The sequence below is a fragment of the Drosophila yakuba genome, chromosome X (assembly GCF_016746365.2).
Source record: "Drosophila yakuba strain Tai18E2 chromosome X, Prin_Dyak_Tai18E2_2.1, whole genome shotgun sequence".
NCBI classification, from domain to species: Eukaryota; Metazoa; Arthropoda; class Insecta; order Diptera; family Drosophilidae; genus Drosophila; species Drosophila yakuba.
The window spans coordinates 18,474,866-18,492,477 of record NC_052526.2 but is presented as its reverse complement, the minus strand read 5'-3'; the positions used below and the strand labels follow the sequence as shown (position 1 = coordinate 18,492,477).

The following is a 17,612-nucleotide window of genomic DNA, read 5'->3' as shown; positions in this document are numbered from 1 at the left end:
AAACATGTTCCAAAGTAAATTCGCACTTAATATTTATGCATAACATTTAAATTGGAAAATCGTATTTGAAATGCCAGCACAAAGCTCGCAAATTCTTTGGCACTCATTGGATTACGGACAACTCAGTGCCTACCATATTATTTTTTTTTTCAAAATAATTCGATTTATAGAATTTTAAAAAATTTGTGTTTTTCTTTTTTTTTTAATTTTTTCCGATTTTTCCTGCTACCGAATAGCTGCTGTAGCTTTGGCAAATGGAATTAACGTTCGCATAATTGAGCGCCAAAATTGTAACTAATAAAACAGCAAAGTAAAAAATGCAACAAATTCAATTAAAGCCGCAGTGCCAAGAAGAAGCATATCCAAAATCTCTCCTCACACACACAGGCACACACACACACACACACATACAGTCAAACAAACGCAGGCACACACGCACAAAGTGAGTGTGAAAATTAAATTTGCCATGCTATTAGCATTTGTCTACGCAGCGCGCGGGGGAAAGAGACAGCAGGCGGGCGGAGGGTAAGAGACGGCACGAAGCGTGACTGATGCGAAGAGAATGGTATATATCTACATACGTACATGCATATATAGTATATACACACATGCCACATGTATGGGGCTCTTTTTTTGGGGGCTTCTGGAGTTTGGGGCACATTTTGATGGATAGTTGAAGAAGATTCTCTTGTCAGACACGTGTTCGACTGCTTGCTAAGCAGTGTTAATGTGACACTTTGCGGGGTATTGCGGGGCATGGCGGGGTATTGCGGGGTATTGCGGGGTATTACGGGGTATTGCGAGGGTTGGGAGGGGATTGGGTGCTCTGCAAACTCTGATTCCTCGGCTTTCATCCGGTAAATTGCTAAATAATTCAGGGCCCCTCGTAAAAGTACGGGTTGCGGTCTCCACTTGGCACCTCCGTTTCTACTTCTTCTTCTGCTTCCACTTGCACAGTGCGTTTTTATCCGCTCGAGTGACTTTTGTGGCCCACTGTTTGTGCAGTCAAATGTTTTATGAGCAATTGAACAGTTTAATTGACTTTAAATTGAGTTGCCTTCCACCGAAAATTCAAAGTCATGCTCACTACAATGTCGATTTAATTGCTAGTTGCTTTTACCAAAAATGTTAAGACAGCCATTTTTTTGGTGGAACTACTCGATGCCAGTTGCTAAAAATTTACTAAAGTCAAAGCTAGATTGTTTGTATATATAACTAATATTTTTAAAAAGTGCTTCTATTTAAAATATATACATAACATATACAAATAGAGAATTTCATGAATGCGTTGACCCATTTTTTTTTTGGCATCCTTTGCGCTGCAAAATCATTCATCTTTGTCGTCTCACATCGAATTTATCAAAGTCGTTGATAAAATAATTTGACCAATATTGCATATGGATGTGCACACACTTATTGTGCATATACACATCTATGCAAATGTATGTGTATGTATGTACATATGTGGCTCAAAGGAGTCAACGATCGGCGGTCATTCAACTTTGGGCTTTTCACACTTGCCCGCACTCTTCTTTCGATTTAAAGTGTCAATTTTTTGTGGTGCTTTTTGCTTTTTGCTTTTGGCTTTCTGATTTGATTTTCGTACGCTAATTCAATTAGATTTATGTGCACCATTTGACATGCTCCCCCCCCTCTCGCTCGCACGCCGGTCACGCCATCTCGCTCGCTCGTTCGCTCTTATGCTCTCCGTTTGCAGTCGTATGTTTATTTATTTCTGGACATGTCGCTAAATGGGTTTTCTTGTTTGTTCAAAATCAGATCATGGCCAATAAATCAACACTCAATTCGATTTCGTGTGAGTGGGTGCTGTGCGGTTGTCAAGCAAATTGATTTGTCCATTTCTTCGAGGGGTTAAACAAATAGAAATGCCAATAGCAATAGCAATAGCAATAGCAATACCAATACAAAATATATACATATATGGGAATAGATAGATAGAAATAGAAGAGCCGGCCAGCAGGTTATGCAAATCGCACAGGAAGGGGGCGGTTCGGGTTTTCCGTTCGCCAACTTAATAACCGAATCGCCTTAAAAGAAAAGCTAAAACCAAAACCAAAAACCAGCCCAAGGAGTCACAGTCAAAGTCAAGAAAAACTTGTTTTTCCACCGCCAAACAGCGGAAATTGTCGAGTTATTATCGCTTTTTTTTATTCAACTCTCCTATTTTTGGTTCGCCTGCCTGTCTTTTAAGCTAAACCAAGTCAGAGACTCATAATTGATACGCAGAAAGAAAGGGGAAAAATGCGAGAGATAGACGGATAGAGAGGTGTGTTCGCTGCGAACCAGTTGGAAAAGTGATAATGAATTCGAGGAAAACTGTGTCACGGAAAACCGAGCAAAATTCAACTGGAAAACTGAGAAAAATGCGCCATTTTTTTTTAAATTAAATCAATTAAAGCCCACTTTTTTTATACTCCTTAATGCACTAGATAACATTTTTTTTTTTCGATTGTAATTAGTTTTACAAACGAGTAACGGGTATACAAATTCGTTTTTTGCTAGGACAATATGGCAATTTACTAATTTTAATCATTTGTCATAAAATCAAGTATACGCCCTGTGGGCTTTGCAAAACCAAGTGAGCTGGTTACTCACCCTTTGCATTTAATTATCATTTATGATACATTCAGACATTCAGATCCTCCACAATCAATTGAATTTCGCTTTTTTGGGAAATACTCAGTATTTGACACTTTGGCTCATTGAAATAATTGAATTTGAAACGATATCGAATGTTCGATCGTCCGCTTGGATCGCAGTTGCAGTCGACCTTATAAAGTGGGTTGTGGGTGGGGCTGGGAGGTGGAAGGTGGAAGGTGGGGCAATGAGTCGGTGGATGCTGATGCTGATTTAATTAGGCACTCGAATTGAGACTTTTGCTCATTTTCAGCACGTACTGAATCCAACGGCCAACGGCCAATGGCCAATGGAAAATGCAACTGGCTCGCATTGAGCCCGGTTATGACCGTCCGACCGAGCACAGTGGTTCAAGGTCTATTTGCGGCGGTGTAAATGGCAAAAAACCGGTGGTCTGTGTTTGCTTACATATTTTTAGATTTTTATTTAATTATTCAATTTGCTCAGGCACTTTTAAGTCGTTGATTGTTGTTTTATTTATTTTGTTTTAGTGTGAATCGTTTTGAATCGTTTAAACTACACCCCTTTCAATTAATTAGCAAGTAATTGAATTGTGAGCTAAGATACAAGCTCCTTAGTAACTGATTTTTATTTGTTATATACTTGTTCTGCTTTTGGCATACCTTCCACATCATATCCCCTTTATTTAAGTCAATTTGACCCAGTATGCGGAAAGTCTGTGCAATTTTCTGCAACCTGGCGCTTTTGTCTGGAGTCCCATTGTCAATATGCCAGCTATTGGGTCTCCAGTCGGTGGTCTTCGGTCTTCGGTCTTCGGTCTCCTGGAGTCTCTGGTCTCCGGTCCCTGGTCATTCACATTATCGTTGCATGTGCCGAGAGGTAACCCCGCATGGGTGTGTTCGTTCATCTTTATTTCTTGTGCGTGCAAAAATTCAACAATTGCAGAAATTGAAACTTTTGCCTCTTGCCGTTGTTGCCGTTGTTGTCGTTGTTGCCACACACAGAAACATTGAAAGAAAACTTTCAGACATGAAAATCGTAAAAATAAAATGAAATAACATGAAATGTGCACACGTTTGTCTGTTTCTGTTTTTCTGTTTTTCAGTTTTGCTGCTTTCTGTTTCTGTTTCAGTTTCTGTTTGAGTTGGAGTTTGTGCCCTGCAGACAGCCGCTTAATATGCCAATGCACTTTTTCCGAGGGACGAAGTGCTTTTCCAGATCCGGATCCCATATATGTACCCCCTTTCACCTACCCATTTCACCAAACCCCCCCGTGTGTTCTGACTCACATTTGTGTTTATTTAATCTTTCACCGGCAAAATTGATATGCCCAAGTAATAAACAAACATCGCTGTGCGAAAGGAAAAACTATGAAAATAACACAAATTGAAATTTATGTTTCAATATTTGTTTAATGTCTCAAGAAGCGGTTTCTTTGTAACAAGTGGCTGTTCGTTCTGCACAACACAAATCGATTAAATTTTAAAGGGCTAGCTGCATCAGTAGTAGGAGCATCAGCACTAGGAGCAGCAGCCACAGTAGCCGCAGCCAAAAGTCAGAAAGTTGAGCGTCCCTCTCCATTTACTCACCCCTTTCCTCAAGCTCTCCTCTCTTTCAACGTCAGAGATAATAGTTGGTTGTAGCTCCTGGAAAATAGCTAGCTCAGGCACTTTCTCCAGTAGGTCGAAATCACATTTTTGATATCCTCTGCTGCCACATAAAATCACTGCACCACTCACTCACATTTAGTATTTTTTTTTTAAAAACATCGAAAAAGTGGTTTGCTTACGTAGGACTTTTGAGAAGCGCAGAGGAGGGCACCTATATTTTGGTATTATTTAGTATTTAGTACTTGGTATTATTTAGTATTATTTAGTATTTAGTATTATTTAGTATTTGTTTTATATAGTGTTTAGTATTTTTTAGTATTTTGTATTATTTAGTATTTAGTATTATTCATTATTTTCTTATTTTGTTTATTTTACTTATGTTATCTTATTGATAATTTTATAATTTCACTGTGAATGCCAGCTAGAACGCGGCCAAGTGGCTAAGACTGTTGTTCAACGCGGCGTATGCGTAATCTGCGGCTGTCTGATCACTCACACGATCTGTCGCCCCACCTGTTTGCTAGCCTTTAACAGATTTTGATTTAATTATTGATTTGTAGTTACTTTATACTTTATGAAATGGGTTTCGGTTTCTTTGAAATAATATGTGCATCTAGATTCCAGAACAATTTGTTTTCCCTTAGTTTATTCAATTAACTATATCATTTCATTCATCATTTAGGCATCCTGGATTTTTTATGCTTAAAAACTTGTTGCATAAAATAGGTTGCCTATCTTTCAATTACCATTTCTTTAGCTCAATAATCAAATGATGCATTATCACGATGCCTTTGTCTTTTCGAAATATATTTTTATGCTTCTTGTTAAGCTCTCTTTTTTATCATTAATTTCGCATTATACTTTCACATATCAAGCATACGCCGTGTGGTGCTTTACGTGGAATATACTGCTTTTCGCTGAATCATTCTGAGCTGCTCTTTCAGTGAATTTCCGTTGCCTTGCCACATTTTATTTGGTTTTACTTGGTCGCCCTTCTGTTTGCTTGTTTATTTATTCTTTATATATATATTTGTTGCCCCACTCTGGCCATATTTTTTTGTTTACTTTTTTATGTAATTTGCGCACAATTTGCAGTTCATTGTTTTTAATAGAGAGAGAGAGAGAGGAAGAGTAACCGATGGGTGCCTCATCAGGACATGGGTTAACCCACTCCATCAGCAAATTTTTTGCTGGGAGAACGAAGCACTTTAACCCATGTTGCCAACGACCCTTCTTCTTTGTGCCCCTTTCTCCACATTTTTCCTCCTTTCTCTAGGGGCTTTTCTGCCCAGAGTTTCATTCTTCGTCTCCTCATTTGTCTGTTGTTTATTTTTTCAGCCTCAAATAATTCTCTTTTATATATATTTTATATACAAATATATGTATATACATATTTTTCACATAAGTCCATGTAGAGTGTGTGCGTGGGAACAAGGACAAGTTGCGGCTTCTGCGGTGCAATTTCTCTGCTACTTTCTCAAATAATCATTTCAATGCAATTTTTATATAATTTTCCTTCCACTCTCTCGCTTTGCTAATCCACTGTTGACATGCAATTTGATTCAATTATCATGATTTTGTTTGAGTGTGTGCAGTCTCCTCCCCTCAGTTTTCTTCATTTTTTTTCTGTCGCAGTTTTCCTTGGGTTTTTTTGTTTTGTTGTTTTCTTCTTTCAAGAAGCGTGGGAAATTTAACAAGCTTTTGGTTGAGTTTTCCCTATTTTTTTTTGCCTGTTGTGTGTGTAACTCATGCAATTATTCAATTTGTGGCCAGCAATCAGGGCAACAGAACAGAAAAAAAAACGTTGGCAAAATTTGTAGTTTTCCTTGGGTTTCACTAATTAGTTTCGATTACCCAAGATATAAGTAGTATTTGTTATTTTCCACCAAAATAAAGGGCTTTATTCCTAATTGGTTTCCACTGTACCAAATGGATTTACAACTAAGCGATGCGTGAATACGAAATGAAAATCAAATTTTAATGCCTTTTTGTCGTAATTTTTTGAGCAATTAATTGTTTCACTCTTAATGATTATGCTCAATAGCTGTCCCGCTCATTATCTGTGCAGCCATCTCGCTTACGCACTCGTTTGTTTGTTTCATTAATTAATCATTGCTGACATCACGCATACGCAACGTCTGCTGCATATGCAACTTTCGTGCGGGGGCATTGCAAATACGAATGGCAAAAAAAAAAAACAAAATCAAATTAAATCCAATGGGAAAGGAAATTAAACAATAAATAATCAAACTCTTTCACATTAAAAATATATCATTCATTTAATTCTATAAGATTACATTTTTAAGATATTTAAAAAAAAAATGAATTAATGGTTTTTTGTTAATTCAATTTTACTCCAATTTCTTGGTTTTAATTAAGTCAGAATTATCTTCGCTGTGCCTCAGCAAGATTCCGCATGAAATTGAAAGCTGTGCTCCTATTATCCCTCTCTTTCTTTCGTAATTTCCCCCTCTCCCTCTGGCCAAAAATTGCTTTGGCGTCGCATAATCGCCGCAGTGTTGCAACAAGAATAACAGCGAAAATCCCATTTCCCCAGTAAAAGTAATTTCTATGCAAGGCCAACAACAGCAACCGCAGCAAGTGGGAGCGAGATGGATGTGGCGTGGAAGCGAGATGGTGAGAGATGGTAGAGTGACAAAACGGCACTTTTGGGCGAGCATATTTATGATGTGTGCGAGTGAGTGAGAGGGCAGAGAAACCTTTTGCATGTGTATCAAATAACTTAAAGGCCAAAAAGGAAGCAAAACACCCAGGAATCTAAATAAAAATCTGCAAAAAAAAAAATGTAATAAAAAAAGCAGAGATGGAAAAGATCAGAAAGGGTCAAAGGAACCACAATGTTCACCAAAAGGTGATTTTATATAATTGAAATTATAATTATGCAGTGGAGGTTCATTAAAAGTGTTGTTGGAAAGAAATCTATTGAAATGTGTTACTCGTTTATTTGTAACTTGTTAGCTTTTATCTGAAATGCCCGAACCAAGTGCCATAATACCTTAATAACATAATAGAGTCAAGGAGCATAACTTTAACGTGCCAGGACACTTGAGATCGCTTGCTGTTTTCGACAAAATCCCGCAATCGCATTTCTTTGCACCAGCGATAGGGAAGAAAAAGAGAAAGGAAAATGTATTCGAGCATCAAATGACGCTGCACATTGCAGATTCGCTTTTCCGCAAAACACACACACGCGCACATACACACACACACACACACACCAAATTTAGTATCGCATAAAAATTGCAGGAAAATACACACGGAAAACATGACAGGACGAGCACGAAGGAAAGGCAAAAGAAGCGGATAAAACGAGGACAACAAAGTGAACACTGAATGGACAACGCTCTTGACCACTTTCCAGCACATGGGAGGGGGGGGGTGTTGTGGGTCCCAAAGCAGCTTAACAACTCAAACATCCTTGGGAAACCCAAAAGCACCCAGCACACCCCACCACCCCACCACCCACAAGCCCAATAACTTTGGGGCCAGTCAAAGTCGAGGCGTTTGTCGCCGAAACGAATTTGTGTGTCACTCAGCAAATAAGTCGCACACACAACACTCAAAGGGCTGTGTGTGTGTGTGTGTGTGTGTGTGTGTGTGTGTTTGTGTGTGTGTGGGGGTGTAAGGGTGGTGTTAAGGGGCTGACAGGGGGCAGGGTATAAAAAGGTGTTGACATTGTCGAACTCGATGCGTTGTTGCCCAAACTCAGGGACCACCACATTTTCCCTAAATGCGGTTCAATCGAGAATGGCTTGCACAACAAATGGAGTAGAAAAATAAAATGGAATTGAAAAATAAGGGGTTAAATTCACCTGATTGCTATGCCTTTTCTCTACATGTAATAAAATCTACAGAGTTTTCTTAAATTTTCTTAAATTTGTACCTCTCTAAAACTAAAAGGTGTAATTGTTTGTTTGAATAGCTCTTTTACTCTTAGGCAGTGAGACAATTTTCTCGGTACTTAAAAATATGGATGCTTAATGCATATTTCTCAGCTTAGCAAACATTATAGTAAGTCATCTGATAAAAGAGCTTAGCCAGTGCTTAAACCACTTTTTGGTTAAACTTAAGCATTTGCAATTCACCCGATAGTTTTGGCCAGAGAAAATGCCTTTCGGCTGCCTCCTTTTTTCCCAATATGTATACATTTTGCAATTCCCCAAACCTAAGTCGAAAATTATTCGATTATTTGCACTGAAGTAAAAAGAAAGGAGCTCGCTCAATCGATTTGAATAGTCAATGTCTCGGTGGAATTTGCCAGCTGAATATTTGCTTCTGATATTAAGCATTAATATAGATTTCTGTGTGAATGAACTACATTTTGTGTGAACTGTGCTGTGAATTCCACCGAGATAGTTGTCGTCCCATGTCCATGTGTGTGTGTGTGGTTGTGTTCTTCTTGTTATCCTTTCGTCTCGAGTATCAAGGATGTGTCCGAAGTCAAAAACATTTAGTTGCAGGGTTCTGTGGACCGCAAATTAAATGGAAATAAAATGCATTCCCTCTCGGCGCAGGCAAGTAAATAAAAATGTGTACATCTAAATAGAGGTGCATTTATTTATATAGAGTGACAGTGGAGCCCCACTCCACTCCACTTCACCTCTCCTTTTCTTTTCGGCCGATATGTACACAGGCATGCATAGATATATGTGACACACATAGAAGACGAGTGGAGAAGTTTCGAGCAATTCTTTTTAAGCGTTTTTCCTTGTTTGTGTATATTTACCTTTGGGATTTATGAGATTAGTTGCAGACGCACACAGATGCACACGCACGGTGACTGCAAATGAAAAGCAGTTCGCAATTGCTTTGAATGCAAGCAGAAAAATATTTAATACAGCTCAGAGCACTCACACAGGCACACGCTGACACACCGACACACAGACACACAGACACAGACGGGGCGGAAAGGACACGAAGACATTGCACAAAGGACACGCGCACACACACACACACACACACACACACTGACAGCCAGACGCATCGGCACACAGACAACTTCATTTCAAGTGCAGCGAAGCGCGCCTTTTCAGTCGCAGACAAATGTCCATGTGGGTACAGTGGGCACAAGCAGTTGACGCACCTCCGTTATGTTAATACAAATGAAGTCAGTTTTTTCCCAGTTTCACAGTTTTAAAGAGAACCAACTGAACAAATTTATATTTTATTAGCTTGCCATTTCATTTGTTCGTTGTCACTTAAACTTGGGCCTTACTGTCAATGGTAGGCAGTCGCCTCTGTGACCGACCACACAGTTTGTGCACATTTCCCTGGCCATGACAGAGCAACAGTGAAGCATAAACGTTGAGGAATAAATTCTATGACAATTTGCACAGTCCGTTCTCAATTTCACTTATTTTTCTTCGATCTCTCATTGTCCAGTGTCTCCAGTTCTCCCACCGGTGCTGTGAGCACGAAAATCGAAGATTACACTTGGATTCTCATTGTTTCGGGTGCTCTGTGAGAAAACTAATTAGGTTTATGGAATAGGAGGGACGGACAAAATCGATTTAATTCCCTAGAGTCGAAAAATCGTACGCAAATTACACATTATTACTTAGAAATGGTTGGAATTACTTGCAAGCGAATTCCATTAACAATCACCATTTGCTCACAAAACACATAAGCCTTAATTACTTTGATATTCATGCATTAATTAAACCAAATATTCATACAAATGTTCTCTCTCCCCTCTCGTTGCAGGTAAAAAATCTTAACATAACGAATCAAACTATTTCCAATTAAGAACACAAATACTACATATGACTGTGTTTTTGTGTGAGCTTATTTGCTTTGATTGGTAAGTTAAAACCATTTGCATATTTGGCGACTTTGAGCGAGTCATTCGATATGGTTAGCGAACAATTCGACTGAAAATCCTGCTCGCCAGTGTAATCGAACACAAGTTAGTGCTCCATTCCCACTATTTTTTTTCTTTTACTAACGATTCTCCCTTTTGCACTTCTGCGCGGAAAATTTTAATTAAGCCAAAAATGAGGGAAAGGCAATACTTGCTCACTTTCACAAAAACTTGCAAGGTTTAGTGGAAATTTAGTCCAACTGAGATTTAATGGCAAAACATTTTTGTATGATGAAGTTTTTTTTTATTGCTCGGAAAATTAGTATTTTTTCTATTACATTTTTAAAGTGCGCTGTTTTCTTTTTCTGATTCGTAAGCACTTTTCTTTTTCGAAGTGCACAGGCGAGTGCGAAATTTGCTTAGCACCAACAGTGAAGACGGCGACTGCAAGTCAAAGAGGAGTCAACAAATGCGGTTGACTTACTTTGACATTAGCACTAGGCGTTTGCGAAGGACCCCAAAGCAGGCGAAAGAGAGGGCACGATGGCGTGCGAAAGAGTGCGCACTAGCGAAAGAAAAAGGGCTGAGGGACTTTGATAAAATTCATTTCGCTTTGAGCATGACGAACACTTAGCTGTCCAAGACGAAACATATAAATGAACTGCAAATTGAATTGACCGAAAATTGTGTAAGCCGAGAAATATGGGAACTCTGTTGTCCGAACTGAAATTGATCTCTTGCGCATTCGAAAAGGGTTTGGGCAATTCATCAAAGTTGGTAAATAAATGTTATGTCTTATTGTTCAGTACATTGGGTCACATTTTTAGGAGGTATAAATGATTACAGTGAGTTTTACCTATCACTTTGATGACGTGTAAGATGTTCCTTAATTGAAATCTTAGTTGATTTCCTTTGTTTACCGGAAACTTGAGCCTTTTGATAGAACAAAAAAATTGTGCTTCTCCTTGGGCTGGATTTTTGTTCCGCCTTTGTCTTTCTGCCAATTTGTCGTAATTGCTGGAATTCAGTGCATATTTATATTTACTTCTGCAAATGTGATTTGCCCTTAAACTTTTACCTAACGAAAAGATTTCCCAAGTATTTTCGCTCCCGAGAATCTGCTTCCTGCCTTCCGTCCTGCCTTTTGTCTGGTCCTGTCAGTTGCTTTGTCTTTGCCATTTCGCATTTCGCATTTCCCATTTGCCATTTGCCATTTGCCATTTGCTATCTACACATTTGGACTGAAATCAAAGTGCAATTTCTACAGACCGGCCACGCCCCCAACTCCCTCCCCCCCCAAACCCTTCGAAGGAGCTTTGGCAGTAGAAGATTAGGGCCGGGCTGTTCGTCATCCGGTGGACCCGGATTCATTTGTTGCATTAACACAATTGCCAATTAATAATGACCAGGACTAAGAGGATACGAAAGGGGATTTGCGGACTGTGCGAAAATCGTTGCCTACTTTGGGGCGCTTCGCTGTGTGACAGGTCCGAAATCCATTTTGGTTATTATTACATTGCCTTTTGCTTTGCACCTGCCAGCCAACAGCTGCTATTGTTGTTCTTGTCCCCTCTGACAAGTAAATTAAAATTCAAAACAATTTTGTCTATGGCAAATTCCATTTTATGACCATCAAAATTTATGCAATAAATATAAACCAAAATTTGTTGCCAACCCTCTGACTGAGATGGTCAAACGCAAACAGAAAGAGAGAGAGATAGAGAGAGAGAGAGAGAGTGTGAGTGTGAGGAGTGTGACAGAGTTAACTGCTAAAGTGTATGGCCAAAGTGCACTGAAGAAAGAAAAAACAAAAATAATTAAAGATTAGGGCATGTTAAAAAATATAAAATGGTTCAACGATTTTATGAAATGTGGCAATATGATGGCTAGAATTCAATTAATTTTTTAATTCGAGCTTAAAAGCTGTGCCATTGCATGGATTATACTATATACTAAATGATGAAAACATCATTTGTATAGCCATGCAATTAAATAATCAATAAGGTGTAAAGTTGTAAATTGACTTCTCGATTATCAAAAAAAAAAAAAAGCATGACTTAAATAATCATTAATCATTTTCAATTAAATAATTGCAGCTTAAAAATATGGTATTATATTATTAGGCAATATTTCATATGCAGCAGAGTATTAAATTATGTACATTTAACCATGGAATTGCAAAGGGGTAAGAGTGTAAATAATGCGATTTAAAAATGAAAGGAATTGCCACAAAAAAGGGAGTGCATGTTTTACGAGCAATTGATAACATTTTTTTCTGTGCAAACTGCACACACATTGGGAAAAGTGGCAAGCAAAGCAGCAACAACATATGCATAACCTGTGCTCCGTCTCTTTCTACCGATCCGCTTGCCATCTCTTTCGCGCCCCTCCCCTCTCACTGCTGCATTGAGAGGCGTGTGCAAGCAGATAACGTTGGCATTACGTCAGGATAACGTTGAAATTACATTTTTCACACAAGGACTGTCAGCTGTTCTGGCTTTTTCGTCGAGTGGGCCGATTTGGGAAGTGGGCGGGTGAAAAGGGGGCGGAACTCGGCATTGTACAGCTGACGACTGACCGTTCCACATGCAAATTTACTTGCAGTTGCAGCAAAAACAAATAAGTTAAGCCACGTCCAACTGGTTTCTCGCCTCGCCACGAGTGCGAGAGGGAAAGGAGCGCAGCCAGTGTGACCAGACGGGGGAAGTGATGTGACCAAGGGCACATAAAAGGCAAACGTTTACATTTGGTACCACTTATGCCGTCTTTTAAATGTACTTTTTAATTTTATAAAAAATATTTAAGATATACAGCCTAACATAATTTAATAACTTTTGTAACGTGGTAATCTAATTTTAATATTTTTCTGATTTCTAAATGAAATTTCCGTTATCGTTATTCAGTTTTGGACATTATTTTTGTGCAATCACTCTATGCTAAATATTTAAATTCATCACATATTAATTCATGGCTTTTCGGTCATACTGCCAACTAGACCGCAAGAAAGGATGGAAGTGTCTGCTTGGGCCGCCGCAAAGAACATGTTCAGAAGTACTGCACAATATGCTGAGCACACGCTGCAGCAACACACATACACATTTACATATCCTTTTTGGTCCTGCGACGCCCTTGGCTTTGGCTCTCGCCTCGCTTAGGGGTTTTTTGCTTTACGAGCGGGGATCGGGGGCTGAATTGAAATGGAGTTTAAAAGCTGGTCTTCTGGACTCCGTCGACCTGTGGCTCTCTCTCTCTCTCTCTGTGTGGCACATAAAGTGCATATTATTTCTATAATAATTTCACCTTTTTTGCCCGGCTTGTGTGCGCTTCAGGAGCAGAGATGCTTTCAAGGATTTGCAGTCAGGACTCGTTTGGGCTCTCCGTTGCCTTCTTCTTTTTCTCTCGCTTTTTTTTTTCACCTATGCCAACTTTTGTTTTGGCGCTGCTCTTCTCCAACTCTTTTGCATGCCAAACCATAAATGTGCGAATTAAAATATAAAATGCAATTTACTTTCCATGTGGCTGTGCACCTGTGTGGCTTACCTTTACGCCCCCGCCTTTTACCGGGCTCACGGGGCGTATGTGGAATGCGCCTGAGGCTTTGGCTAGACTTTGGCGAATAGTTTTGTGAAAACATTCTTCGAAAGTTTGTTGCACATTTAGCAAAAGTTTGCCCGAGCGGGCAGTAAAATTTGTATATCTTCTAAATGATCAAAAGCATTAAATATGATGGTATTTATTATTTGTATAAATTCTAATCTTTGAATGCACTTCCAAGCTATATTCAAAGACCTTCTATTTCTTCCATATTTGTTTTCAGTTTTTTCTTGAAGTGCTTGTCAACTTTTCCATGCCTACTTTTGGGCAAGCTTTTGCTATCCACTTTCTTCCTTTAATTCAAGTGATGGAATTACATTAATGAATTGATTGATGGCCATTTGAATGCCAGAAAAGGTCAAGTGGGACGCCTGACTTCCCTTGCTTTTACGACGCATTCCTTCGGATGAAATCCCAAGAAATAATGAAAATCATTCAACAGCTATTTCAATTTCATAAACTTGAAGACTCCACAAAGGACTCATCTGTTCGTAAGGAAATCTCGTCCGCCTCTGGCAATTAATTCGATTAAAAGCCTACGCAAAAAAGAACGTTGATTCGCATATTTGCCTAGGCTTCAGTTCAATGAGGTCGATTTGAGTGAGGGATTTGCTGAGCCATCGCAAAATATTCGCCATACATCAGCAGAAATGTGGACGCACTTGGCTCAAGCTTTTCGCTCATTTGCGACGCGACTGCGGTCAAAGTTCACTCAAGCAAGCGATTTCAACAAACAACAACAGCAACAGCAACAACAACAGCAACAACAACGCGGCCAACAGCTGCCGCGTCAGCAGCGAAAGAGACAGCCTGCGGCGCTGCGAAAGAGATGGGTATGGTGGCTAGCGAGGGAGACACAAACCGATTATCTACCACAAATATGGCCGCTTCCGAAAAAATTGGCATGAAAAGGATTTCCGCTTCTCTGAGCAGAGGGGCATTTTCTTTTTTTCTCCTCTAGTCCGTCTTTTGTATACCTGAGCGGCAATGCACCGAAAAGAATTTTATATAGATGCACATTATCATCATATCATATACATTATTATATCATCATTCTTAATAATCAATCGAAATAAAAATGTATGTTCTTTGACGACTTTACAAATAGTATAAGCAAACATTAGTTTCTTACACATCATACTTCTAACTTACACACAAAAAGTTTGACGAAGTTTTTCGTAAAAATTCGTTGAATGGTTTTGCATTTTGATTTAGTTATTTTCTTTCCAATTCAAATCCAAACCAATCGCAATCGCAGCACAAACCAATTTGCTATGAAAATTTCTCCTCTCTTCGAGTTCTGTTTATTAGCAAAACTGTCTGCTGCGCCCTTGCTTTCCCAATTTTCCTCCTCCTTTTTTTTTTTTTTGTGACCATCTATTCTTATTTCTTCCGTGGGCTTTTCTATTTTTTTCCAATTTTTTTTGGGGGGGGGGCGGATAGAAAACTTCTGGGTTTGCTTTTCTCATTTGTTTTTCCATTGCATGGCCCGCTTTAAGTTTGACTTTGCCAACATATCGAATAGATGGATATATGTAACATAGGTATATATATATATATATATTTTTCTAGCCTGATTCCAGCAATGCCTCGGTTTCCCCAACTATTTGTCTATTATCGATAACTTTAAATGGTTTTGTGGCAATTTCTTTGGCTAAATAGAAAATTGCTGCGGACGTACAATTCTCGCAAATGAAACTTTTGCTCGACTGACCAGTGAAAAGAGATGGCCTGCGGGCTGTGCGCGGCTGTGTGAGGGAGAGGGACGATGGACATATGTGGCAGGACTCGAACTCAACTTCAATTTCAACGTCATTTTGTATCAATTACCTTTTAACAAGTTTCTATGGGCAGAAGCTCGCTCCTTTCAAATTTGAAGGGGTTTTCCCTGCACGCACATTTCAAATATTTTAGTGCATTTTTACTGGATTTCAGCTTTCGTTTCTGTGTGGGTTTTTTTGTTTTTTTTTCCCCCGTTTTTGTCTGAAACGGAAACGGCAGCAGCAGCAAAACTTTTATCACGTATTGACGGTTGAGTGCCCCAAACGCTTTGACCCCCCCATGACCTATGCCCCCAACTCAAGCCCCCTCCTGTTGGTTTGGCACAGTGAGTGCTGACTTGGCTGCACCTATTCAGATTTTAGGTGTTTCAAAGCTATTGCCTTGTACAGTTATATGATCAGCAGCAGATCGCAAGAAAAATAAAAGAGATCCTTTAGGAAATGTTTGCATTACTGAGTAGTGACTGTGGATTAAGGTCCAATCTGCGCTTAATGTATCTTTTCGAACATCGCTTCTGCACAGTAGAGCTTTCATAAATGAAATTTATTGTATAATAATATATGTTTAATATATATAATAATAGAATGGATTTTAAAATATATAATAATATGTATTATAATATGTATTATAATATGTATTATAATATGTATTATAATATGTATTATAATATGTATTATAATATGTATTATAATATGTATTATAATATGTATTATTTTTTTTCTGCATTTTTTAGAGGTGCTGTTTAAATTAGTTGGCGTCCAATGCTTTTACTCTGCACTATCTCTTCTTAACTGCTCCCTCTTATTTGCTCCCATTTTATTCACTTCAACGAGTGCCCACTGTGCATAGGTGAACGGGAGTTTTCAAGTGCATAAACGGTTAGATTGCTGTGAAAAGTTTTGGGTGCCCTCGTGCAATTCCTTTTTTCCAAAGGGGGCGGCGTTGGGCGTTGGGAAAAGTTATTTTTTTGTTGGAAACGTTTTCTGCATGAGCGGCAATGCGGCCGGCGTCAACGGCTCCTTAGCCTAAGCGGCCCCGGCCCCGCCCACCGACCTCCAGCCTCTTTTTTTCTTTCCACCAGTCACCTTTAGCTCTAAGCCTTGCTCCTCCAAAAAACTAGCGCCCCACTTTTACCCCACCACACCCACTTTTGTGCTCGGTGAAAAGAAGTTTGCGAAGGCAAGCGTCCATTAAGTGTTTCTATCCCTGTCGCTCACTCTGTTGCCCTCTCTCTCTGCAGTTAGTTTGGCCAAGGAAAGCGTTTAAATGAAATGAATTTCCAAGTTGTTGTTTGTCTGCTTCCCCAGCTTAGCAGCGCAGGAAAGTATGCTATGGAAATTAGGAATACCCTTAAAACAGGATTTTATCTTGCTGCAACGCATATTTTATCGTATATTCCAAATCAGCTTTACTAGAAAAATTGATACGATTTTTAAGCTATTTATATTTCATTTAAGCAAAAGTATTTGGTTTGGAAATAATTGTTTTTATATATATAAATGTACAGACAGCTCTTAGATCTTGAAAACGGTTTCCAAGGACATCACTTTCCAGGGTATCTGTGAAGAGGGTCCCTTTTGGCGGGGAACGGTTACTTGTTCCTGCTCGTCTTTGTTTACCCACTTTGTTTATGTATTTTAACTATGCAGCCTGGCAATTATTTCAATTAGTTCATTATGTTGCCTGATTGACTTGCACTTGCCTCCAGTACACACAACTATGTATGTGTGGTGGTAACAAGGGGAAGCCAGGACATGGAGGAGTTGACCAGTGGGCCGAGTCCCCGGGCTACTGGGAAAAACTTTCTCCATGGCTTTCTCTTCAGTCCCTGATCCACACGGAATCCCTTACGGGACAGGCACCAAAGCACGAAAGTTGTTTGTTAACAAGCACAATGTGTTAATTTAATTACAAGAACAATAAACATGTAGCCAAATAAAATAGATTGCAATAAAGTTGAGTAAAATACGAATAAATAGAAAAAACCACAACTCTCCTATAAAACTTAGCTAATTAAAGCGATTGCCTAAGTGAAGAAGGCAAATTGGCTTGCTTTTAACTATGGAAAAACATTGCGCACATACAATATTGTTAATAATCACAAACTGATTTCGATAAACGCTTTTTTTGTGCAATTTAGATTTTTTAAATCAATGAAAATCCTTGACACATAACCCTTTAAAATT

At 39.0% G+C, this 17,612-nt stretch overlaps 2 protein-coding genes across 4 annotated transcripts in view; both read left to right on the top strand.

Moving 5' to 3' along the window:
• Positions 1-17,612, top strand: part of LOC6525919 (low-density lipoprotein receptor-related protein 2) — a 144,830-nt gene that overhangs the window by 52,285 nt on the left and 74,933 nt on the right. The gene's annotated exons all lie outside the window — the stretch shown is intronic.
• On the top strand, positions 798-4,433 carry LOC120322011. The gene has a single exon (XM_039376651.2). It carries the CDS (start codon positions 3,325-3,327, stop codon positions 3,670-3,672), a length of 348 nt encoding a protein of 115 aa, XP_039232585.1. The 5' UTR covers positions 798-3,324; the 3' UTR covers positions 3,673-4,433.

Coding starts and splice junctions, on each gene's coding strand:
- LOC120322011 (XM_039376651.2), top strand. CDS start 3,325: ATGCGGAAAGTCTGTGCAATTTTCTGCAACCTGGCGCTTTTGTCTGGA.